Consider the following 23,110-nt stretch of genomic DNA (forward strand, 5'->3'; position numbering starts at 1 on the left):
TAATTTGGAGTTAGGTACATTCTATCATAAAGAGGTTTAACGAGGCGGTTGAGATTGATCATAAGTACAGAGAAGAAATCAGCCGTCTTTGTCGTTGTGATATAGGTCACCACGCATGCGTGCGCCTCACCATTCAAAATTCAAAGCACGTCGCATCATTTACTTGACGGGAAATGGTTTCACCTCGGCGATGCTGAACTAACTTTAACCTCAAAACAAATAACCATTCTGCTCCGACTTTACACAAATATACGTCAATTACACGCAAAAATACTTCATCCTTCTTTATGTTGAAGAGGATACGAAATTTAACCAAAGGATCTTGAATTATGTCCACTTCTATTGAACTATCTCCAAATGTTGGCAAGTCAAAGGAAAATCTACATACTGCATTAGATGGTTAGACTCTTCGCTGCTAAAACGTTTTCTTTGGAAGTAGAATTCTCTTAAATACGATAAATAGAAAAATACGGTCAGGCGTTGTGTATTTTCTGTCGTTTTAATATTCATTCCCTGCATGTATGTTTTCTTTGCAACGAAATAATTGAAATGTTTGGTGTAATGCCTCGTAAAACTTGCATTTTATTGTTGTCTTTATGTTATGTTTTCAGACCTAGAAGTTGCGTCGGTAAATGATTTTGAGTGTTTGACACTAAAAGGGAACGATGAAACAGTGCTTGCACGTGCTGATAATTTTTTGTCGTACACCAAAGTAAGTTTGTGAGTTAAAATTGTCTTTATTTTGCTTTCTTGATGTCTAAACGAAGCTTACCTGTTTAGAACGAACTCATAGCGATAAAAGATGCACATTTAAGTAAAATTCGACCAGCAGCATTGTCTGATAGATATTGCAACAGGTAAATTGGACGGTTTAACAATCTGGAAAAATCCCATACCAATAGTCGAAAGTCAGTATTTCTTTGTCGACTTCGTACAAAATGATCAGTTTTTCTGTTTTATCAGAGATGGTGAATGGGATCCTGAGCAATGGTATTATTCAAATGAAAGCGTGAAACGAAGTGCCTCGCCAATTGACAAAAAGAAGAGTTACATGTGTGTAATTACAAATTAATCATGTAAAACCATCTGGAAATCTGCTAAATTACAGATGTGTATTTTATCAGATTTGATGGTATCATACTAAGTCCTCAGGGACGTAGTTTTGCTGCCGGCTGCCAGGTAACAACTGGGAAAAAAGATGAACATTATGGTGCTCCTAAGGATACTATTGATGCAAGAAAGAAAGCGAACAGTCGCAGTCAGAGGATGGGAAGCAAGAGGACGAGGCAGAGTAAGAATTTGATTACTGCCACAAAGATTTATTTTGTGCATGTGTATCTTTATGCCCCTAAAATAATGTTTATCTTGTAGAGCTCACCGAAATTTGATGGTGAAAGAAAAGTTGATCGAAATAACATCAGGAATGAGAGAAAAGAATGTATGAAATATAATATTTACTGTTAGAAGTACATCATAACTTGTTTGTCTTAAGATCATGTTTTGTGTGAAGCAAATTAATAGGACAGCAACACAATTCTCTACTGATCTATATAGATAAAGGAGGTAGAAAAGTTGACAATATTGAATCACAGCCAGAATGGTTCACTCACGGACCTATAAGCCAGTTGGATACTATTGAATTGAAAGGATTTGATGATGATGAGAAAAGTAAGACATCTTGAAACCTTAGTGTTTTTAAAAATTTATTTATTGTTATCAACAAGATTAAAACTTATAAAAATTTATTTATTGTAATCAACAGGATTTAAACTTTTTTGTTCCCTTTTATTAATTTTTGGTATGATTAAATTACAGGTAGAAAGAAAAGGAAAAGAGATAAAAATAATGGTACGTACATACATATGTCTCTTTTTTATTGATAGAAATTAGCACTAACATTAAAGCACCTCATTCTACCAAACATCTCATGTCTACACTTTACCATACACTCACTATCTCACCTCACTCACTATCTCACTTCACCCACCATCTCATCTCACTTCCACTCACTCACATCTCTCACCACAATCTCACCCCCCACCACTCACACTCTCACACTCTCACCCACCATCTCACTTCACCATCTCACCCCACCTCGCATCTTCACCCACCATCTCACACCAATCCCACTCATTCACTTCACCACTCCTCTTCACCCACCATCTCACTTAACCCATCATTTCACTTCACCCACCCTCTAACTTCATTTACTATGTCATTACATCTCAGCCTCATAGCATTACACTTTGTCATCTCACTTAACATGCACCACCTATAACTCACTATAATTATAAGAAATTATACGACATGCTCATAATTTTTCATAATTATGTGTTATTGTTGTTATTGCAGTTTCACCTGCTAAGGAAGAAGAGAGCCCTCCAAGCAATTTTGAAAATGCAAATGAGAAGTTTGATATCAACGAGTTTTTTGACATGGCTGAGAGTGCTTTGCCTGTAACTGCTGTGGTATGGAATTCTTTTACCTCTTGTTGCATTAAACTTAAATTATAAATATTTCTTGATTTGTGATTCATTGTTCTTCTACAAATTCCTCCCTTGTTATAATATTCTCATATAAATATTTTGATGCAGTACGACAGTCAAGGAACTGGTGGTAGCAGATTCTCTCAATGGTTTGCTAATGGTCGAGTCGTAGCAACAGCTTGAAAACAAGCAGTAGGAATAACAGTAGACGATCATCCTTAACAGACGAACTTGCCGAGATTGCTGGTAATTTCCATAAGCTTATCATTACGTATATTCTAGTTTACATAACATGTTTGTTGTTTGAGGCGTTGAGAATATTAAAGTTCAAAACACTTTTAACCATTGTTGATTGGTTAAACTTCAGTTTGTCTTGTTGATTTCTTACTACAATTATTTTTTAGGTTTAACTCTTCATTCTCCAAGTGTGCGGTCAGACTCGCCAGATTTCATGTTTGCTCCCATTGCTCCAGCTAATGAAGCAATGAACAAACAGGATGATGTGATGACCGTTATCCAAGACTCTGATGTAGATGTTCAGCCATTGTTAGACTCTGTCATACCTCATCAGACTGTCAAAGGTTAGCTAGATGGTCTTAACTCGTATACTAAAACATCAAATACTTTTATGAAATTTTTTTCAACGTAAAGGAGCTGTAACTTTGAAAGATATTGAGGGGAAAGAAGATGCGCCTATAGATGGCGCGGATAAAAAGGTACCAGATCTTGCGGACCAACAAGGATCTCAGGTGTTTCATAAACTTGTGGAAACAATGAAGGCATCGGGAAATCTACCGGAAAAACCAACGCCAACTGTAAGTTAGCGTCAATAATTTAAATTTGCTATGAATGCTTAGTTTAATTAATATCTTATTACTAGATTCCTGATTTACCTCCACATCTACTGCCCAGACCCCCATCATCCAAAGACAAAAGTAGATCCGTCCAGAAAAGTCGTACACCTTCACCACGACAGCTACTGCAAGAGGTTATAAGACGAACTCAGTCCCCTACGGCTTTCGTGAATCATACACTGAATGAAGAAAATCGTGAAGTTTCTTACGGTAGAATGCGCGCAGGTATTCGCACTATTATACACAAAGGCCGTTATGTAAGATAAACACAATTCAACACAGCTTTATTCATTTAGCATCACCGCTTGCCGAAATGCTATCCCCAGGTGCAAATGCCTCGCCTCTTTCGCCACGGGATTTGTATGGATCATCCCCCGTATTTAGCATAAATGGCAATGACGATGGTCTCTTGGTTATTACTGGAGCAACAAAGGACACTGAAAAAAAGTCCAAGAACCGAAATATTCCGTCAAGGTTATAAGAAATAAATTGCCAAGTATTCTGTCTTTTACAAACCCGATTTGACCCGTTCATTGTTTCGTTAGATATGGAAAAGAAGTCGAGAACAGTTCAGTTAACCTACTGGCGAGCACATCAGACAACAAACCAAGTAATTCAGCGGTTATTTCTCAAGCATTCGTTCCCACGTCAGTTTTACGTAAACTGCACTGTGATAAACACGACCTGGTGAGCGTATTTCTTGATCTATCAAAACTTTTCTGACAGACACAATATCTTGAGTAGCCCATATCAATTGTCCGATTATTATTTTTTTATACGTGTTGTTTGAGTTCAACTTCAATTGTCTTGAATGAAACATGCACGGCAACTTATGCATTTTTTTTTACCAACTACTCTTCAAAAGAAGTTATCTGAAAGCCGCATAACAAACAAGCCGAGTACAGACCAAAGAAACATATCAAGTGACGATTTGTCTGCCGTTGAAGAACGTGAAGGGCTCTACAACTCAGTAAACAAGAGTGCTTTCACCTCTCCAAAAACAAATACAGATATACAACCTGAGCTGTTCACTCCACATCGACTTCCATTGCCGACTTCGCCCAGTGTAACTCCACTTAGTCTGCCTTTACCACAAACACCATTGGTAGGCCGAACATCTGAAACGTTTACAAAAAATCCTTCAAAACCTTTTAATACCCCTCATAGTCTACCCCTTCCTCGGTCACCTTTAGTATCGAACGCAAATACTACCCCACCGAGTGACTTTGGGATACGACCGCTGCTGAAGTCTCCTTCGTCTGAAGACAGTGTGCGTGTTCGAGGCCGCAGCCAGAGAAAGCCATCTGACCAACGTCAAAATCACAACTTAAAGAGATTCCAACACAATCAATTGCCCTACGGTGCTATGAATATTATGCCTCGCCCCGGGGCCCTGCCCGCCCCCTTCAATCTAAACGCTGTGCGAGCAATGAATGTTCACCCCACCGCTTTGGCATTGGCATTACGCAATCAACAATATCAGATGGCTCGAGCCGCTGCTGTAGCTGCGGCAAACGCTGTGGTTAACCGTCCTGTAATATCGCCGGCTCAAGCTGCTGCTGCCTTGATGTTTAATCAGCAGAGAATCGCAGGCGCATTTCGTGGTGTAATGCCTCAACTCAATCCTCGTATGATCCATAATAATGTCCCTCGGCGTCCTAACTTACCCCCTGCATTGCAACGTCAACACCATGTTGTTCACCATTCTGGAGGTTTGTTATCAGTTTTTAATTTACTATTTCTCGTCATTACGGACATATTTATACGAATATCTCATTCGATGTAGATCACATGAAAGACAAGAGTAGTCTATCGAAATGGTTTAGTGACGCTGTTCTTAGTCAGACTCCCTCCCAAGCCCCCAGTCGTGGAGCAAAAGTTTTGTCCGTTGAGGAATTGGAACGGCATTCATGAGTTGGAAATTCCAAAATGCACCGATGCTTTAAGTGTTATAATTATTCTTTGTACTTCTGTTGTTGTTTGTTTGTATTCGTTTTACTCAGCTTTATACTGTGTTAAATTTTCATTAATCTTTCATTAATCGTAAGCATGTGATCATTTTGCTTTTCTCGCCTTATTTATCTTTACATTGTTCATTACTGTACCGTTCTGTTGTCTTGTGGCGTTTGTTGTAAATTTCAGCATGTACTTTGTCTTGGAGCTTGTGACAGCATCCAAATGTTAATTGCTCTATCATTTGTCATAAGTTTTGTACATTGTTTTGTCTTTGTTTTTTGTCTACAAAAAATGGTTATTTCTGACCATCGGTATTGTCGAAACTATTGCAGAAAATTGTCGTATGAAGAAAATGTGCATAAAAATTTGTTGTATTTCTGTTGTAACAATGTTATCTCCATCGATTATATGTTGTCATGGTTCGTCTCTTTATGTTGTATATTAATCAAAGTTGAAATATGTCATAACCGTGCGAAATTGTAAGAATAAGTATTCCTGTATGTGTTTATCCTGCATGGTGCATTGTTGTGAGAGGATGCAATGTTGTCGTTTTTTTCTTGAGATTAAAGTTGACAAAAAATACAATATCAACTCGTCCGCATTTTTTTGTCTTATTTTCTTCATTGTTTTTTTCTGTATTTGCAAAGATTTTGTGTGAAAAATTTAGCCTTTTAAGCTCATGTTGGTGAATTCGAATCATCAGATAACTGGAAGTTTTTGTTTGCAAATAATGGGGGGGAGGGGGGGGGGGTCGAAGCTTGGTTTCGCTAATAAACAATTTTTACAAATGAACTATCATTTTGCTTTTGTAACAAAGATTTGTTGAAATGCAAAGCCTTTAGCATGATCAATGTTTTTTGTAAAATCCCAAGGTAGAAACTGACTATAAAGATCTAAATTCTTATATTGATATCATTTAATAAAATAGAGACTTTGTCGTGGTGACAAATTTAAAAACTGTTTTGAAAAGAGTAAATACCATTGATGGATGGCAAAAATAATAAATTAGTAGTCCTTAAAAGAACTATTTGTGACCAAAACACCAACCCTATAAAAGAACAGTTTTAAAGCTAAACGACACGATGCATTTTGGCAGACTATTCTTCAAGTGTCAACGTCATCTCACGTGACAATAGTATGTTTATATTTGATTCAACGAGCAACATCTAATAAATTATCTGAGTGCGATAAAGATTGTATGTTTTCTTGTGATGGTTCTTTTCCTTCTTTTATTTTTTTCTGAAACATTCTACACAAACCATTCACTCAAGATAAATGTTGCAACGCCGAGAGCATTGAATACGATCTCTTACTATTTCACATGACATTCACCTCTGAACTAACCAATCATCGTGTATAGATAGTTTCTTACGTGACAAACTCGTGGAAACATGCAACCATTATTGAAAAATGTGACTCACGATATGAAAAGAACACCTTGCTTTATATTTTCAAACGTTGATCAAGCTCAAACGCAAAATGAGAAACACAACGAAAATGCAAGTATGAAACGAAATGAATAGTCTAAGTTACATATCTCAAACTCCACCTGATATTGTATTATGAATAGTCAATTGCCACGCAAAATTGTTTCTACTTCATAGAAATGCGTTTGTTTATGCACTCATTTCTATGCAAGGCAACATGTAAGTATGCACTTGTTAATCCTTGATTTGCTAATAAAGAATTCTTTCCTTCAGTAAAAATTCAAGGCAATTAACTAAAAGCAATCTAAGGGTAAGTAAAATGAAAATTTGAACGCGTTTTTCTACAATCCGGAACGTTTTTGACCTTTAGTAGGACATTTAGGCTTTGTTTACACTATACCGTATTGCTATTGTAGCAGGTTGAATATTCTTTATATTAAAAGGCAGTGAAATTGTTCAACGTTCGAAACACAATCAAATAGACTAAATCTATCAGCTTAATAAGCTTTTACTCCGAACAGTTAACCCTTTAAAGCAAATGAAGATGTCGCGATGAGCGAATCCTGTATAGTGTAAACGCAGCCTATAATGAAAGTTTGATTTCGGCATCAATATTTACTTCTGCAGGTTTGCCATACCTTTATTCATTTCATTCGATAATTAAGTTCATTCAATTCTCTTTCAGTTGGAAAGAACACAGAAATATTTGCATTGTGTCGCCCTAGAACAATAAAACCAGGTTGGCTTCGTCGTTACATATGCTCCCCTATATTTCAAATGAATAAGCTGATGGATGTGGTAAGATAAACATTAAACAAAACGTTCGTATGTGCTCGTGCATGTAATTATTCATCGTATTCTTTACAGAAACATATAGGAATAACACGTACACAGGACATTACGATGATTTCTACTCAAAACGCCAAACGAAGACCGATAAATCGTTATGAAGTAGCAACGATTCACAATTGGAAGTATTCCATGATTGTAATGGCATTCTTTTTCCTTTTATGCTTATTTGAAACGAAACAATTTTTACGACCTGTGAGATCATTGGACGTACAGTCAAAACAATATATGACTCGAAAACTTTTACGTGAAAGTTCTGATGAGGTGAAAGCAGTAAGTATAGCTATAATACACATCACAAGACTAGGTTATTGGGTAGTAAATTCATTAAAAGCAACACCAGTTTAAGATCGAGGGCGGAAGATACAGTTGCATGTTTTTCTTAACCGAAATTCAACGATTCTGTTGGAGCTTTCTCACATGATTGATAGCATTAATTGCCATTAACTGAAATAAATAAAGTATAAAGTATTTATAATCTCTATTTATATCACTGACCCCATCTTGGTTGAATTTAAAACCGATTTTGGTCGATCCAGTCATTTTATCTCAAAAACGCCTACCTAGGAGACCTGTGGGTAAACAATGAGAGTCACTTATTTCACTTACAGTGTGTCGATGTTCATAAAAAAAACAGATCGTTACAGTGCATGTTTGTAAAGACAACAAATGATTGCATCAGTCGCCAGGGTTTTATCCAATACCTTCGTTTTCCGTATTGTGATCTGCCAAACTTCCAAGTCTTAGCTGGCCTCATAATGGTAAGTTGATTTAAAGGGATACCTTCCCGTAATGGTTAATGTAATATAACTTTTGGCTAGACTGCAGTTTAGCGCGAAGCGCTTGTATCAGTGAACTCTACAATCACTGTATCTTCAATCATTGTATCACTGGCTTGTATGAAGAGCGCGGGCTCGTTTTTTACTTATGATTATAGGGTTTGGGTTTGGGTCAGCGGCTCAGCGCCCGAGGTGTCCGCTGAACTGCAGTAATCCCTAACTTTTTTTTTACAATGACAAAAATACATTGATGCAATGTATTTGCTTTCTTCAGATTTTATGGCTAATCTTTCTGTTTATTCTTGTTGGTGTTACCGCCGAGAATTTGTGAGTCAAAATGTTTAGTTCAATATTGAGGATTTTCATGAATTTCAAAATCAGATGAACGTGAATTTTTCGCCCTAGTTTTTGTCCAACACTGGTTGTCATCTCCGAAGCGTTAAAATTAAGTCCTAACATCGCTGTATCCTTTGACATTATACGGCAAAGCTGTCTAAAACCCTCCTCAATCATTGAACACAGTGTAAAACCAAGAAGATTGTCAGTTTCATTTCAAATAACCTTAATTAATCGTCAGGGTGTTACATTTCTGGCGTACGGAAACGGTTCTCCAGATATATTCACTGCCGTGGCAGCGTTTTCTGGAAGTAATCCCGATGGAGAATTGGCTTTGGGTGCTTTGTTGGGTAAATATATTTGAAAAAAACGAAGATATGTGAAAATCAATTGTAGCTGTAGCCCTTTGAAATTCAAACGTTTCTATAGCATCCAGAGTTACTGAAAGATGATTTCTATTCATTCAGGTGCTGGTTTGTTTGTGACAACAGTAGTGGTTGGAGGAATCTCGTTATCTGTGCCAGTAAATCTTAATCAGCGACCGTATATCAGAGACACTCTTTTTTATATTGCAGCTGTCTTTGGTACATTTATCATTGTTTGGATGAAGAAAATTACGATTACCAATGCTATAGGTAATGTTTAGAATAAGTTCAGTAGCTTCTCCACATGGATTGTTTCATTGTGTGGATGTGTGTGTGTTTGGTTTGTTAAGTCGCAACATCTTCAGTTGTAGTCCTTATTATGAAAAAAAATTTAAAAAATATTTGATTCTGTCATTCTGTCAAGATTTATTTGAAAATCATCATTTTTCTAATAAAAACGGCACACGCTGCAGACTAAAGCATTATGAAGCTTAATACCACACGTTTAAAGTTGCGAAAAGAGAGCGCCTTTCCAGCACATAATCTACTCAGTGCAGTCTACGACAGTCAAAACTCCGGCAACTGTTTCTCCCAGAATAAAATCACTGGCGCTGCCGCCCTTGAACAAATTGACCGCAACTGTTACAAGGCTTATATTCCGTTGTTGCTGCATTTAAATCGCATCTCATGGGTTTAAGTCTCGTGTCCTCATGATCATTTGAATCAAATCATTTACGTGTTTCCTTGATACGTTTAAATAAAGTGAATTTAAAATCAATTTGACATTTTTAATCGACTGTCCTCGTTTCGAATAAAGCTATTCAGAATCTAACTGCGTACCATTTTAATCAAGTTCTTTAAATACGCAAAATCCGATATAAAATAAATATTGTCTGATCAATGTTTTCCATAGCCATAGATATTATACGTTTTCTAATTTTAAGGTTATATTGTCGGTTATGTGATTTACGTTCTTGTTGTCGTTGTTGGTCGTGTTGTATATCAGAGGTACAAATTGAAACGACGTCAAAGATTCTTCATTCAAGGTCGAACAATGAATTCCCTATATTATCGATGTATTTCATATACAATTGTATTCATTTTTCAATAGCTTTCCAAAACAAATTTCAAGAGGATCCTTCTCAATCTTTAGCGACAGTTGAGAAGAGCGGGACTAGTGAGGAGAAGTTTGAAAAAGCGACGTATGCTGGTGAGGTTTTCAATTCGATAGTAATTTAGGAGAATCATATAATATGAATTTTTTCTTTTACAATTTAGACGAATCGACACCTTTGCTTGTTAAAGTGAACACACCTTTCAAAAGCGAAAGGCAAAAACTTTTTCAAGATATTTTTTTGATTTCACCTTCTGACTTTGTTGACTCCGGTGCACTAAGAAAAATATACTCTATCGTCAAAGTAAGATACATACACCACATTTCTTTCGAGTTCTTTCAGTTCAATATCAATTTGATTTCATACCTTATTTATCTTTATTTATCTTTATTGAACGAGTTTAGAAAAGCATCACAAAGCATTTTCAGTGAACAAACAGTGTGGATCTTTAACTGTCTTTGTAAAACATTATAGATGCCAATACACTTGTGTTTGAATCTCACCATTCCCGTCGTTCGATTGAACGAAGAAAATGAGAACTGGAATAAAAAACTTCGAATCTTACAATGCTTGTGCTGCCCTCTCTTCTGTGTTTATGTTACTAAAGGCAAGGCCGTTTACTTATACCATCAAACTTTACATAACTATCTTATATGTAAAACTTAAACCAAATTTTTAATATCTTAGGTAATTCACTATCGTTTGGTGAAAACTTTCCTTTTCCAGTATTCGTTGTCATTATTAGTGTCATTTTGGCAGTAATAGTAGCCATAACGTCATCCAATGATCAACCACCTAGGTATCACAAGGTAAAAGGTGCTGAAAAGTTCCCGGAACTTTAAATACTCGATATGCGAAATTTTCTGTTACTCTCTCCTATAGTTTTTTTCGTTTATGGCCTTTGTAGCCTCTGTCATTTGGATATATTCAACAGTTAACGAAATTGTCAACTTGCTGAGGGTTAGTACTAATACATTTTGGATTATGGTTTCGTTTAAACTTTTACTCAGGAACTGACTCTTTCGCTCGTGAGAGAAAAATATTTTACTAGCAATATGGCAAACAGGATTCAAGTTCCTTATATTATTTGTTCGCATTTAAACTGATGTTTGCTATAGCGAATCATTTTGATGTTTATACTGCGAGTTTTTAGTTTGCTAACAAATGTTTTGCCTACTTTAGTCATTTGGTGTCTTATTAAAATTAAGCGACGACATTTTGGGTGTGACTCTTTTGGCCTGGGGCAACAGTATTGGTGATTTTATATCAAATATTGCCGTAGCAAAACAAGGTTATCCTGAAATGGCGATTGCTGCATGTTTCGGAGGACCATTGCTCAGTATCCTTTACAATTTCTTTTAAATATCATTATAATTTAAAAGATTGGTTTTCCGTCGCTAGTTTTGTAATGGTGGCTATCCTTAACTGATCGGCAGACTTGTTGTTAGGCCTTGGTCTATCTTCCATTATTTTCACATTAAAGAATAACGCAGCGTTGGTGGTAGGTCATCTTAACTGATCCCAACTGATCCATAGTGAATCAAGTTGATCCATAGTGAATCAAGTTGATCCATAGTGAATCAATAACTAATAATGTAGTCAACTACATACAAACATATCATTTACAACTGACAAAAATATGTTTACTTTTTGGTTTTCTTTTGGTAATACAAACATTGTGTTATTGAATCAACACGATGATCTCTCGAATGAACAGTAATTACAAAGTTAGCCACCAAAATGAAGTCTGTCACGACTGTTTTCTCCTTATGTATAACAGGATCAAAAAAGATAAACCATATTGCACTAGACAAACATAAAAATGTTGAGAATTATGGAGCTATCTAATTCACACAAGATTAGTTCAAGTTTGTTTTTGGTGCGACTCAAACTCTTAAATAGTTTTAAGTGATGACAATCGACAGTAGTGAAATTTTACTAAAATGCAAATGATATTGTGTTTATTTCGCTGGAAAATAATAAATTGAGCTCATTTTCTAAAGAAATGAATAATGGTTCTATTTAAAAATTTTGCATTGTCTGAGTAATATTTTGGGCTGGCAGGCAATTCTATTCTCAATACAGTTGTTAATATGTTATGTTTCAGATAAACACAACAACGAAAGATCTCATTTTGTGTGCTTTTTTGGCAACAAGCTTGGCATCGTCCGCCGTCATCGTGCCTTTGATGGGTTTTCGTATTCCACGATTATATGGTGCATATCTTATATTATTATACATTTCCTTTATGATCGTTGCTATTCTAGATGAATTAGAGATACTTTTTTAGTGGAACGTTTTTTATTGTCAACACACATAGCACCATATGAAACTTAGAATGAGACGAAAAACATTAATATTGATATTTTTGTATATTAATTACTAATTTATTTATTAGATAATTTTAAATTAAAATGATTTTAATAAATAAATGCTTTATCGCCAAATCCCAACTGAGCTAGGTTTTTTACACTTTTTATCTTGACTGTTATGACTGTCATAGCTACAATAAACGTGTTAAACCATGGTTTACACTAACCCTTCAACTGATAATTTTACACGTGATTGTTGATAAGAATTTGACAAACAAAATTATGGTAGTCAAATTGTCTGTCAGCTACTTTAAAATCTTTGTTGAAACGCTTTCTAATTTTCAATAAAGAGACTCCTTATTAATTTATTTTGAAACAGGGATTTACTTGTCAAGAATGCAATATTCACTCACCATATATGGCCACTCTTGTCATTTCCGTTTATACTTCATTTCCAAATTTATTTCACCTTCGATATCGAATTGTATAATTATTAATGGCGATGTTAACATTGAATTATTCCGTCTTTGAAATAGCTTGGATTTAAGTGGGAGTTTGCCAGTCAAAGAGCCTCTATGTTGCGTGGAATTGGTATCTCGCAAAGTTTAACTGAACGGGAGTTGAATTGTTATTTTCAGTTGTACCGAAGAAAAGCGAATTTATTTGTAATTTGAAGTGGAGCAATTCATTGTAATATCTTGCAATATCCAAAATGGCTAGTGACAAACGTGTTGTGCAGATATTTCGACGTGCTGTTAACAAAGCAAAGAATGTCAACCGTCTTGTTAGACAAGGGTAATGAGACCTAATGAACTTATCGCTGTTTTCTTTTATAACTACTGCGGTCGTAGATATGTTTAGATTAAATGTATTCTACATTCATCGCTCCTCGTTGCAATGCCTTAAAGCTTTTCATCATTAAACTATTTATGTTTAATAATGCTGCTGTCTAAAGTATCTTGAAAAACTTAATAATGCTCTTGCTCATTCGAGTAACAGATGCTGGTGAAATGATGTGAGATCATCTTTGGAAAGCTTTTAAACAAACTCCATTTTCTATTTTCGGCTACCTATTGAATTTGTGGCAAAATGTTACCACAGTTTTTTGCAAACAACTAATCGTTTACTCCTTTTTGTCGTGGTTAGTTTACTGCATTTGTTAAAACGTTTCACGTTCGTTTACAACTTTTTGCGCAATTATAACGTATGTTCCATGCTAAAATACATAAATTATGATGGGTGTTTTAGCATATGTTGAGAGTGTTTGCAATTCTTATTAGTTAAGTGCGTCTAAAGTACACCTTCAAAGAGAAATTCTTCTAGCTTTGAAACAGGAATGTCTAATATCGATGAATTTTAAAAGAAACATTATATCTTACATTTGTAATTTATTTTCTAAAATTAATTATTCATTTTGCAAGTCTAGACAAAGTCTACGACAACTATCTGCGCGAGATTGAGTTCATTCTGTCGAGAAACGATCTTAAACATACCCTTAGGTCAAAGTGAAATATTACAATATTGTTGAAAGCTTCCGCACTTTTACAATTATTATTGTAAAATTAATGTTTTTAAAATAATTGTCGAAATTTACAATATACTTCGCTTGAAAACCGCTGGACAGATCGACAACACATTTGTCCTTTGTCGATGTTTACAACGTCGGTTGAACAACGTCAAATTACGTTGTTTCCTTTTTGTTCTATATCATTTTGGTCGTTTCGTTGATAATTGTCGAGTTTTTTTACGAAATGGTGAATAAGCTAGCCATGAAATGTCTCTGGTAACGATTGAAAGGAGCAGCTCTTCTGATAACTTAAGTGACATCAGCTGTGAAAGAGTCGAGTCGGTAAGTAAAAGAGACGTTAATACGTTGCTCTTTGAATTCATCAAGGCACTCAAACCAGGTGCTTTAGAGCACATTGTTCCACAGATTTTGTGATACTTTATAATTTATTATTACACAGGAGGAAGAAAAAGTAGACGGAGATTTGTCTGAGGATGTTTTTGCCCGTCCTAGAACGGCGTAAGTTGCTTATCGTCGAACAATAGCTTTCTCACCATAATAAAGGAAAGAATTTCGCGGTCGAGTTGTTTAAACTTGCACGAAATATTTTTAATGTTTTCTGTAAGAATATTTTAATCGTATTTCCCATGTAAATTTTATTATGTCCAATACTCTCTCGAAGATTTTTCTCGTTACAGCTACATTTAAGAGTATCTGATGTAGTGTATGCAGTAAATGTACAATTTACACAAATTTATAAAATTTTTGTATGTTAAATTGCTAATCGTTGTAATATTTGCCTTAATGGTCAACCTTGTGCAATAAATGGGAAATGTAATTTAACCTTATTGTAAATACTTGTGGTAACTTATGCTCAGCTAATATTATGTGTAGTAGGAGAACTTTGATAATAAAATAATATGAATTGTATTGTTGTCATTTACAAGCCTTTGTTTATATGTTTAATTTATGTATATTGAATAATTTTGATAACTCCAACAAACCATGTCTTTTATTCATAATGTTTTAAACTCATTTGTTTATTCTTGTTTTGGTAGATCAAATGTTGAAGGCTTCTTTGCGTCAAAAGGGGCTGCCTATGCTATACCAGATGGAGATTTTGCCAGGAAGGCAACTTTGAAAGGAGGTTTGTAGTAATATTTAGACATCAATTGACATTAATATGTTAACCTAATTTTATGATGTTCTTACAGGTGAACTTCAAGCTCATTTACAGGAGATGGCAAACTTGTTACGAGATGAAGACACAATGAGGCTGGTAATGCTAGTAGTTATCATGTAGTTGCCGTATCATGGTTGATGAGGAGAAATGATTATTTTGCGTATTCCTCCATTACCAGGTTGTAAAAATAGAAAGTGAGCCTCAATACACGCGATATTTGTGTGTTGTTACAACTTGTGGACTTTCTGATGAGCAGGAGAGTGTAATCTTGGGGTTTGATTGGATAGAAGATGAGTAAGTATGGCCTGTATTATATCTTTATAGTAACTTGATCCATAAATACTTTGCATTAGCCTGAGTAAACATGAAAAAATGGTTGACATTGTCACATTTTTAAGAGAACTTACTAATCAATCATTCTAATCAACACTTGCATCTGTTGTGTGTTGATATTTAATATGCTTTATTGTGTTTGCACAGCCTTTATGCATATCTTGGAAATGTTTGGATGAACTCTTGAGCAGATGCAAATCATCAACCTTTGGTTTCAGGTTAAGATTAATCTGCTCTCGAGTTGTCATTACTTTGCTTTCAACTTCTCCAAAAATTTACGATTTCTATAAACATTCCCATATTGTGAAAACAAAGATTTCAAATTCTCATTTTATAGAGTAACATTGGGCCTTGTTATACCATTATGGAACAATGTTTCAACAAAATTGGATGGTGATGGGTTAGTGAAGAATCTTCCAATGTTCAAGTTATATTTTGTTGTTTCTTTTCATTTTACAACTTGTCATTTTTGATTGATTTTTAGTGGTTTTGAAGTGAAAACGGAGTATCGCCATTATGTTTTCAAACCCGTATCCGTTCAAACATTGTGGTGAGTTGAAATATCGATACTGTGTATATAATGAATTGTTGCCATGGTTATATGTAAATGTGAACATTAATAAAATATGTCAATAGATATTGTGAATGTTTTTCTATTGTGGCAAATATCCATTTTTATTCAAGAATTGAGTTTTTGAAAGGATAATCAATGGATATTGTATCTTGGTCATTTCTGAATATTGTAATTATTTTTAAACATTTTGGTTTTAAAACTCACATGTTATTGCAAAACTTATATGTTACTTAGCAACTCACATGTTACTGTGTAACTTATATGTTACTTAGCAACTATAATTTTACTGTTTAACTTATATGTTACTCAGCAACTTGCTAATTACTGTGCTACTTATACCATTAATTGAAATTATGTTTATAGCCATAAGGTAACAATTATAAACATTTAGGACTGCCTTATTGTGGGTTCACAAGTGCCTAAACGTTGCCCATAGAGCAAAACATTTTGATGGCGGATTGTCTCATGCCTGGCTCGATTATTATCAAAGTAAAATTTCTTCTCCTAGAGAATGCATCTTTTATTGGTAAGATTTCTGTGTTTTTTTTGCTTTAATCTTTCAGTCAATTTATAGTTGAGCATTGCTCCGTGAATAACAATGGAATTTTTACCAAAATTTATAATTATGTGAAGCTGTTGAATATTACCATAGTTACTGTGACGATGAATGCTTTGATGCAATGAAAAGTTTACCAAAATTAGTGATAGTTATGAATTTTGATATGGTAGTTATATATATGATGATGCAATTTAATGTCATTGTAATGAAGGAGTTTAATAGATTAATGTCAATATCACTATCATCAACTATTTTGTTTAAGTATTGAAATTTTTAGTGTTTATTTAAAATTTATAAGTTGTAGATTCTCCCGGCACCCCTCCCCCCCTTCCTTCCTCAACAAATGATGTTGCTGGCTAATGCCATCTACTTTCTTAAATGCACCTGCCACTTTTGATCCAATAATGCAACCGCTGTGTAATGGTGTGATCTTGTTTCTTGCAGGGAGTCTGTTGATGAATTAGAAAATAAAAGAGAAGTTTCTTTTTCACATTTTGACGAAGTGTTAGTTTTGTGTTTATTTTTTTGAAGTTAGCGTAATGGCCATGCCCAACATTCAGCATTATAAAATGTCAATTTTTACGTGCAGTAAAACAGACGAAGAGCTTTTGAAAGGATCCATTAGGAACAAGCTAAAGGAGGTGAAACATTTTTTCGTCATTTACAGTAGAATTTGTAGTTTGTAATTCATGAGATGATTCCTGTCTTGTGCAGGTCCTAACTCGGTTTGATCTTGAGGAAGTCACATGTCGACAGGTACGTGGTAAACGCGTTGAAATTTCCCATTCTGCAGGAAATATTTTTTTATATTAATTGCACTCTATGCATAATTTTTAGATAAGAGAGGCGTTGGAAACTGAAATGAAAATGAGTTTACAGCATCTTAAGGAATACATCGATGAGCAGTTATTTGTCATCCTTGGACAAATGGAATCTTCCACGAAAATCACCGAATATTTGTATCTTGTATGTTTTCTCTTTCTTTTCTTCTAAGATTTCCGTTTTTGAAGATTCAATCCATTCTCACTGAAAACGCGCTGACCGTTGATGGTCAAATGCATTTGAAGCTTCAACCAAGTCTTGCTGACTAACCTAGCCATTAAATGTCAGATGCATTTGAAGCTTCAACCCAGTCCTATATAAAACGCTGACTGTTGATGTTCGGAGCATTTCAATAAAGTTTTCACGATTTTTCGTAACAGGGATCAGAATGGAATGCGTGCAACTTGCAAGAGCTCAAAGACAACGAGTAAGGGAAACACGGATATAAGGAGAAATATTTCTTCACTCTTAACTTCATTCATTGAACCAGCTACATAAATTAACGAATTTCCATATTTTATAGTGTTCACTACATTCTCAACATTACCAAAGAAGTGGATAATTTTTTTCCCGGTACATTCGAGTACATGAACATCAGGTGGAACGTTGTTTACTTTATAGCCTAAACATGCAAGAGGAAAAGACCGAAGAATGATTGCTTATGAGATTCGCTCGTCGTCAAGACGAAATTTATAATATTCTATTTTTAGGATATATGATGTGAAAGAGGCGGACCTCTTACGTCATTGGGGAAAGACGTACCGTTTCATACACAAAGCTAAGTAAGTTGGAGCAAATAATTAAAGAATTAAGGTATCTTACTGATGTTTGCGTGTCTATTGTGGAAAAAACATTGCTGGTCTTGTTAAACGCTGATGGGAATTATTTTTAGAGAGTTTATTAACAGTTTTACTGTTCATTTACAGAGAACGCGGAGCATCAACTTTGGTACATTGTCGGAGAGGAATAAGTCGTTCGGCATCTACGGTTAGTAGTGACTTTAATCAAGTGACGTTTGTAAGCAGCACGTGTGACGAGTGACGAGTGTAAACAGCACGTACGTCATTACTGATGGCTGCCTCGAAAACTGTCGTTTGTGACGAACCTCTGTGTTCTCAAAACTTCCACTTGCTGTCTTCAACATACGTCACCGATCTGATTCAAGCCCTTACAGATCTACCATTTAACGAAAGACTTGATGGTCTTAACACTTAATAAAGTCATCATCCTGTCTATAGTAGTTTGTGATATTGCCTCAGAGAACAACGGAATGTTTTTTAATTGATTTGTTTTGTAGGTAATTGCTTATCTAATGAAAGAGAACGCCATGTCGCTGGCTGACGCCATGAAATTTGTAAAATCAAAACGAAATATTGTTCAGCCAAATTCAGGATTTTGGAAACAGCTGATCATCTATGAAGGAATCTTAAAGTCCAGGTTTACATCTTTTTACTTTTGTTTGGAGTCACTCGAGATTTCCTTTACAAATAGTGTCGTTTGTTATGGGTATTGATTTTGGTAGGATACCGATGAAAAGCAAACAGTATAATTTGTTCAATAACATATGCTACAAGCATCAGTTCGTGTTTAACTGAAGCTTCTTGTGTCATTGGAACTTTTACTTTTTATAATATCGCTGTTTATCCTGAAATTTCTCTTCGTGTCTTGCATACCCTATGTATGTAGAAAATTACGCTTTGTTGTTGTATTTTCTGTTGTGGGATGAATTTGCATTTATAATATTCATGTACATTGTGCCCTCCCCGTTATTACAAAGCAGCAGAAGATGAACGGTTACACATTTTTCAAAAAAATTATCTTGTTGGCAGTCACCAGATTACCCAGATTACTCTACAACAAATACATTTATGATTCATCTACCATCAATTTTCTCTACATTCCTATTAAAGATAACGATTCTTTATTTTTATTCAGCAAATTCTATCGTCTAGTTTTTTTATTGCAGCCGTCATCGACACAACAGTATATTCCGAAAGCGCTCAAACTCTGATGCTAGTAAGTTTCGACGACCCCATTCTAAAGCGAAGCTCAAAAAAGACATTGATGACGTGGACAACACCCCTGAACATGCGCATACCTTACCAAAGATGCGGAACCAAAACATGACCGTGGAGAGCGTGCAATGTACGGAAGAAAACTCTGCCGAGACGGAAACTGTCGACTCAGTCAGTAGCAGTGAAGACATTTCTAGTAATTCTGATGAAGATCTCTCTTGTATAGAAAGACTAAAGATTCGAAGAACGGTATCCGAACCTGTCATGGCACATCCTGATGAAGCCATGACGATATCACCTACGCGAAAATCACGTGCAAAAACATTTGTCGAGCAAGAGGCAGCCGATATGTCATCATCAACAAGTCAAATTTTCGAAGATCTTGAATATGATAAACCGCTTGAGATGTCATTTGCAACTAAAGTATATGATGTTGTTGAAAATGACGTTTCTTCAAATATTAATTCAGAAGAGATGAAAGATTTGTCAAAAGTAGACACGTCTCATGATAGTACATTGACGATCGACGATGCAAGTAATGTTTGTCACTTACCTCAGGTAGCGGAGCCTTTGCAAAAAGTTTCAAACCCTTGTTTTTCAACACAGGATTCAAATGAAACCTGTGAATCGTCCCAAAGTACCTGCCAACATCCCTCACGAAGTATCACGGAGAAACTTAAGGACAAAGGCGTTGGCTCATCGGCTAGTTCTGATAAAGCAATAGATTTGAAAGTATCGAAAACACGTGGCCGAGTGAAGCGAAGAGAACGTAGATCCAAATCTGATCTACAACTTTGTGACAGTGGGTTTGTAAAACGGCACACGCAGATTATTGAAGAACAAATGTTGTATAGCTTGCTTAAGAATTCTGATAAAACCCTTGCTACACTTGCTAATGATTTCTGGGAAACTACTTTGAACGGCAAAAAAACCTTTGAGGAAAGTCAACATTGGTCGAATCACCTTAAAGCACAAGGAAATGAACGAAACCCATTTTCTCAGAATATTTCACAGACGCAGTTAGAGGGGAAAATCTCAGACAAACGTCACGAAATTTCATATGATGATTCGGGGAATTTACCTGAAGCAACGGAGCACAGTGTTACCATTGTGAAAACTGTTATGGACAACGAGAAAACGTCAGTGCAGAGTGATAGTGATATGGGGCATTTTCTATGGACAACGAGAAAACTTCAGTGCAGATGGATAGTGACAGGGGAGCAATTTCTATGGACAACGAGAAAACTTCAGTGCAGACTGATAGTTACATGGGAGCAATTTCTATGGACAACGAGAAAACTTCAGTGCAGACGGATAGTGACATGGGAGCAATTTCTATGGACAACGAGAAAACTTTAGTGCAGACGGATAGTGACATGGGAGCAATTTCTATGGACAACGAGAAAACTTCAGAGCAGACTGATAGTTACATGGGAGCAATTTCTATGGACAACGAGAAAACTTCAGTGCAGACTGATAGTTACATGGGAGCAATTTCTATGGACAACGAGAAAACTTCAGTGCAGACGGATAGTGACATGGGAGCAATTTCTATGGACAACGAGAAAACTTCAGTGCAGACGGATAGTGACATGGGAGCAATTTCTATGGACAACGAGAAAACTTCAGTGCTGACTTATAGTGACAGGGGAGCAATTTCTATGGACAACGAGAAAACTTCAGTGCAGACTTATAGTGACATGGGAGCAATTTCTATGGACAACGAGAAAACTTCATTGCCGACTGATAGTGATATGGGAGCAATTTCTATGGACAACAATCAGAAAAACAGCGAGTTTTCATGTACGAAACGGTCTCAAGAACTTGAAAACATTGTTCTGGAGGTGAACGCAGAAGCCAGGCGTGGTAAAGCGAAGAACGTCGAATCAAACCGAACTATTGTGACGTCAGGCAATAACAAGCGTTGTTTAAGTGGGAATGATGATGTTGCTATAAACGAGATGACGATGATAGATGTTACAGAAGATCACGGAGACATTATAATGCCATTATGTACTACATTGGAAATACAACAGTCTCTTGCAGACACTGAGAATATGTCTTTATCATGTGAACTAACACACGAGAATCATGCTGATAGTAATGTTGATGAAGATGTACCAAATTTGAACTTAAACGATTTAGATAAAGATAACGAACTTGAGAGGAGGTCATATAGTATTATAGTAGATGACTATACATCATGGGAAGTGGCCAGTGTGAGGGAGAGAACAAAAATGTTGGAGAATATTATTGAGAAGACTGGAGGATCGTTTCCCTCACCAAGATCAAAATTAGCAAAGTAAAATAGCATTCACGAATACGTTTTTCCTTGGATGTTTAAAGTTAACGTGTTCAGAACGAACTTTACTCGTCTTGTAAAATTTCGTTGTCGTTGGAAATGACTTCGTAAATGACCGTTGACGAAAACCTGTCAGGCAATTCACTTCTTGCGTAAGTGAACAAATTTTAAGGTTTGGAAAGGAAAAGGATCTGGGCTTGATTTGCATTTGTTATAATAACTCTTAAAAAGATGTTGGACATCATAAAATAGGGAACTCAACTCAACGTTCTGAAATGTTTATCGAGTATTTGAATGTGTTTATTTTTTTGCTATGCGACACCAAAGCTGTCGAAACGTCTTTGAAATTCCTTTTGATATTTTTATGTGTTCGTATTTTTTCATTGAAAACATATCATCTGCGTATCTAAGCACGATGATTAGATAATTAGGTTGTAAATATTGTAATTCACGTTAAACTTTGCTAAAAATTTACACTTTCTAAGAACGATTTATCTTATTTCAATGGCGATTTTTCTCGTTCCTATTCTCTAAGGTTTTTCTACTTTTTCCACTAGCTATTTTAACATCTTTCGCTGTGTTGTGTTCTTCTACACTTAATTCTTCAAACTCAAAACTGCTACACTCTTTTTATATCAGCTATGCCTATCCTCAATGTTTTTATTACCATTTGCGTTCAACTGGTAACTGTCCCGAATTTTTCATGTTTGTTTACGTTTGTCAGCCGAAACGTCGGGTTTTAAATTAGAAATGTAACGTTTGCTCAGGAATGTTTAATGTTTGAGGAACAATTTGAGCAGGTTTTGGTCATGTGATTAACATGTTTATACGATTTTACAGTGATAAAATGCTGTAGCAACTGAAAATTACACCTGTATACCTTTGGCGATTTGCAAAGTTTGATATACCATATAATATAAGAAAGAGCTGTTACAAACTTAGAAATCCGCGATTTGAACAAACGTAACGTTTACCAGTTGAAACCCGACGTTTCGTCTGACAAACGTGACGCTTGAAACGTAAACAAACGCGAAAATTCGGGACAGTTACCAGTTGAACGCAAATTGTAATATCCTCCCCCCACCCACCCCGCCCGCCTTGCAATGTTGTAAGCCTGGTATGGTACTTGCACAATCTTCTTGTGATAAAAATTGCTACAATGCTCCCATATGACATCACACAAGATTAGGTTCAAAATTTGTTCTAAGATGAATTTTTTGTTTTCCCAGAGTGGTATATAACATTGTCATGCTTTCTCAACACGTGACCGTTCATCAAATACCATAAAATCCTAATGTTAGCAACACCGTCGTCAAAACAACTGCTTTGAATTAAA

General features: G+C 35.6%; 4 protein-coding genes across 10 annotated transcripts; all 4 read left to right on the forward strand.

The window, feature by feature from the left end:
- Positions 1-149: 149 nt before the first annotated feature.
- On the forward strand, positions 150-1,671 carry LOC124434498 (eukaryotic translation initiation factor 4E transporter-like). The gene is made up of 7 exons (XM_046984393.1): positions 150-399; positions 612-712; positions 781-857; positions 964-1,053; positions 1,125-1,291; positions 1,372-1,438; positions 1,555-1,671. Exons 1-6 carry the CDS (start codon positions 330-332, stop codon positions 1,386-1,388), a joined length of 522 nt encoding a protein of 173 aa, XP_046840349.1. The 5' UTR covers positions 150-329; the 3' UTR covers positions 1,389-1,438; positions 1,555-1,671.
- A 685-nt stretch (positions 1,672-2,356) lies between these two features.
- On the forward strand, positions 2,357-5,881 carry LOC124434497. 2 transcript variants are annotated; one of them, XM_046984391.1, is made up of 9 exons: positions 2,357-2,468; positions 2,595-2,732; positions 2,891-3,067; positions 3,138-3,301; positions 3,367-3,565; positions 3,637-3,814; positions 3,886-4,027; positions 4,206-5,052; positions 5,127-5,881. In XM_046984391.1, exons 3-9 carry the CDS (start codon positions 2,938-2,940, stop codon positions 5,252-5,254), a joined length of 1,788 nt encoding a protein of 595 aa, XP_046840347.1. In that variant the 5' UTR covers positions 2,357-2,468; positions 2,595-2,732; positions 2,891-2,937; the 3' UTR covers positions 5,255-5,881. The 2 variants fall into 2 exon arrangements, with proteins under 2 accessions (XP_046840347.1, XP_046840348.1); XM_046984392.1 differs by having other exon boundaries at positions 4,209-5,052.
- A 378-nt stretch (positions 5,882-6,259) lies between these two features.
- On the forward strand, positions 6,260-12,624 carry LOC124434779 (mitochondrial sodium/calcium exchanger protein-like). Of its 5 annotated transcripts, none has more exons than XM_046984683.1 (18): positions 6,261-6,799; positions 6,997-7,033; positions 7,409-7,521; positions 7,591-7,845; positions 8,184-8,333; positions 8,626-8,678; positions 8,757-8,814; positions 8,929-9,037; positions 9,155-9,322; positions 9,997-10,098; positions 10,164-10,262; positions 10,331-10,470; positions 10,642-10,774; positions 10,855-10,976; positions 11,050-11,127; positions 11,350-11,506; positions 11,604-11,668; positions 12,275-12,624. In XM_046984683.1, the coding sequence occupies exons 3-18, from the start codon at positions 7,501-7,503 to the stop codon at positions 12,455-12,457; spliced, it is 1,893 nt and encodes a 630-aa protein (XP_046840639.1). In that variant the 5' UTR covers positions 6,261-6,799; positions 6,997-7,033; positions 7,409-7,500; the 3' UTR covers positions 12,458-12,624. The 5 variants fall into 5 exon arrangements, with proteins under 5 accessions (XP_046840636.1, XP_046840637.1, XP_046840639.1 ...); XM_046984684.1 differs by having other exon boundaries at positions 6,263-6,799; positions 7,409-7,506; positions 7,588-7,845; XM_046984685.1 differs by having other exon boundaries at positions 6,263-6,799; positions 7,450-7,506; positions 7,588-7,845.
- Positions 12,625-12,960: 336 nt separating this feature from the next.
- LOC124434393 (protein phosphatase Slingshot homolog) lies at positions 12,961-22,258 on the forward strand. 2 transcript variants are annotated; one of them, XM_046984286.1, is made up of 18 exons: positions 12,961-14,328; positions 14,447-14,505; positions 15,045-15,133; positions 15,201-15,265; positions 15,348-15,463; positions 15,840-15,902; positions 15,987-16,052; positions 16,468-16,602; positions 17,080-17,139; positions 17,225-17,276; positions 17,350-17,391; positions 17,473-17,601; positions 17,838-17,884; positions 17,981-18,055; positions 18,168-18,239; positions 18,384-18,444; positions 18,755-18,894; positions 19,424-22,258. In XM_046984286.1, the coding sequence occupies exons 1-18, from the start codon at positions 14,254-14,256 to the stop codon at positions 20,829-20,831; spliced, it is 2,754 nt and encodes a 917-aa protein (XP_046840242.1). In that variant the 5' UTR covers positions 12,961-14,253; the 3' UTR covers positions 20,832-22,258. The 2 variants fall into 2 exon arrangements, with proteins under 2 accessions (XP_046840242.1, XP_046840243.1); XM_046984287.1 differs by lacking the exon at positions 14,447-14,505 and having other exon boundaries at positions 12,961-13,274.
- Positions 22,259-23,110: the final 852 nt, after the last annotated feature.

Source organism: Xenia sp. Carnegie-2017, unplaced genomic scaffold, assembly GCF_021976095.1.
Source record: "Xenia sp. Carnegie-2017 unplaced genomic scaffold, XeniaSp_v1 HiC_scaffold_14, whole genome shotgun sequence".
NCBI lineage: Eukaryota > Metazoa > Cnidaria > Anthozoa > Malacalcyonacea > Xeniidae > Xenia > Xenia sp. Carnegie-2017.

Coding starts and splice junctions, on each gene's coding strand:
- LOC124434779 (XM_046984680.1), top strand. CDS start 6,903: ATGCGTTTGTTTATGCACTCATTTCTATGCAAGGCAACAT. Junction 10,775..10,854: donor CTGTGTTTATGTTACTAAAG/GCAAGGCCGTTT, acceptor TTAATATCTTAG/GTAATTCACTATCGTTTGGT. Junction 11,128..11,349: donor AAATTGTCAACTTGCTGAGG/GTTAGTACTAAT, acceptor TGCCTACTTTAG/TCATTTGGTGTCTTATTAAA.
- LOC124434393 (XM_046984286.1), top strand. CDS start 14,254: ATGTCTCTGGTAACGATTGAAAGGAGCAGCTCTTCTGATAACTTAAGT. Junction 15,464..15,839: donor TTTGATTGGATAGAAGATGA/GTAAGTATGGCC, acceptor CTCATTTTATAG/AGTAACATTGGGCCTTGTTA. Junction 17,392..17,472: donor AGGAAGTCACATGTCGACAG/GTACGTGGTAAA, acceptor CATAATTTTTAG/ATAAGAGAGGCGTTGGAAAC.
- LOC124434498 (XM_046984393.1), top strand. CDS start 330: ATGTCCACTTCTATTGAACTATCTCCAAATGTTGGCAAGTCAAAGGAA. Junction 713..780: donor ATTTTTTGTCGTACACCAAA/GTAAGTTTGTGA, acceptor TTACCTGTTTAG/AACGAACTCATAGCGATAAA. Junction 858..963: donor TCTGATAGATATTGCAACAG/GTAAATTGGACG, acceptor CTGTTTTATCAG/AGATGGTGAATGGGATCCTG.
- LOC124434497 (XM_046984391.1), top strand. CDS start 2,938: ATGTTTGCTCCCATTGCTCCAGCTAATGAAGCAATGAACAAACAGGAT. Junction 3,566..3,636: donor TTACGGTAGAATGCGCGCAG/GTATTCGCACTA, acceptor TTATTCATTTAG/CATCACCGCTTGCCGAAATG. Junction 4,028..4,205: donor ACTGTGATAAACACGACCTG/GTGAGCGTATTT, acceptor ACTCTTCAAAAG/AAGTTATCTGAAAGCCGCAT.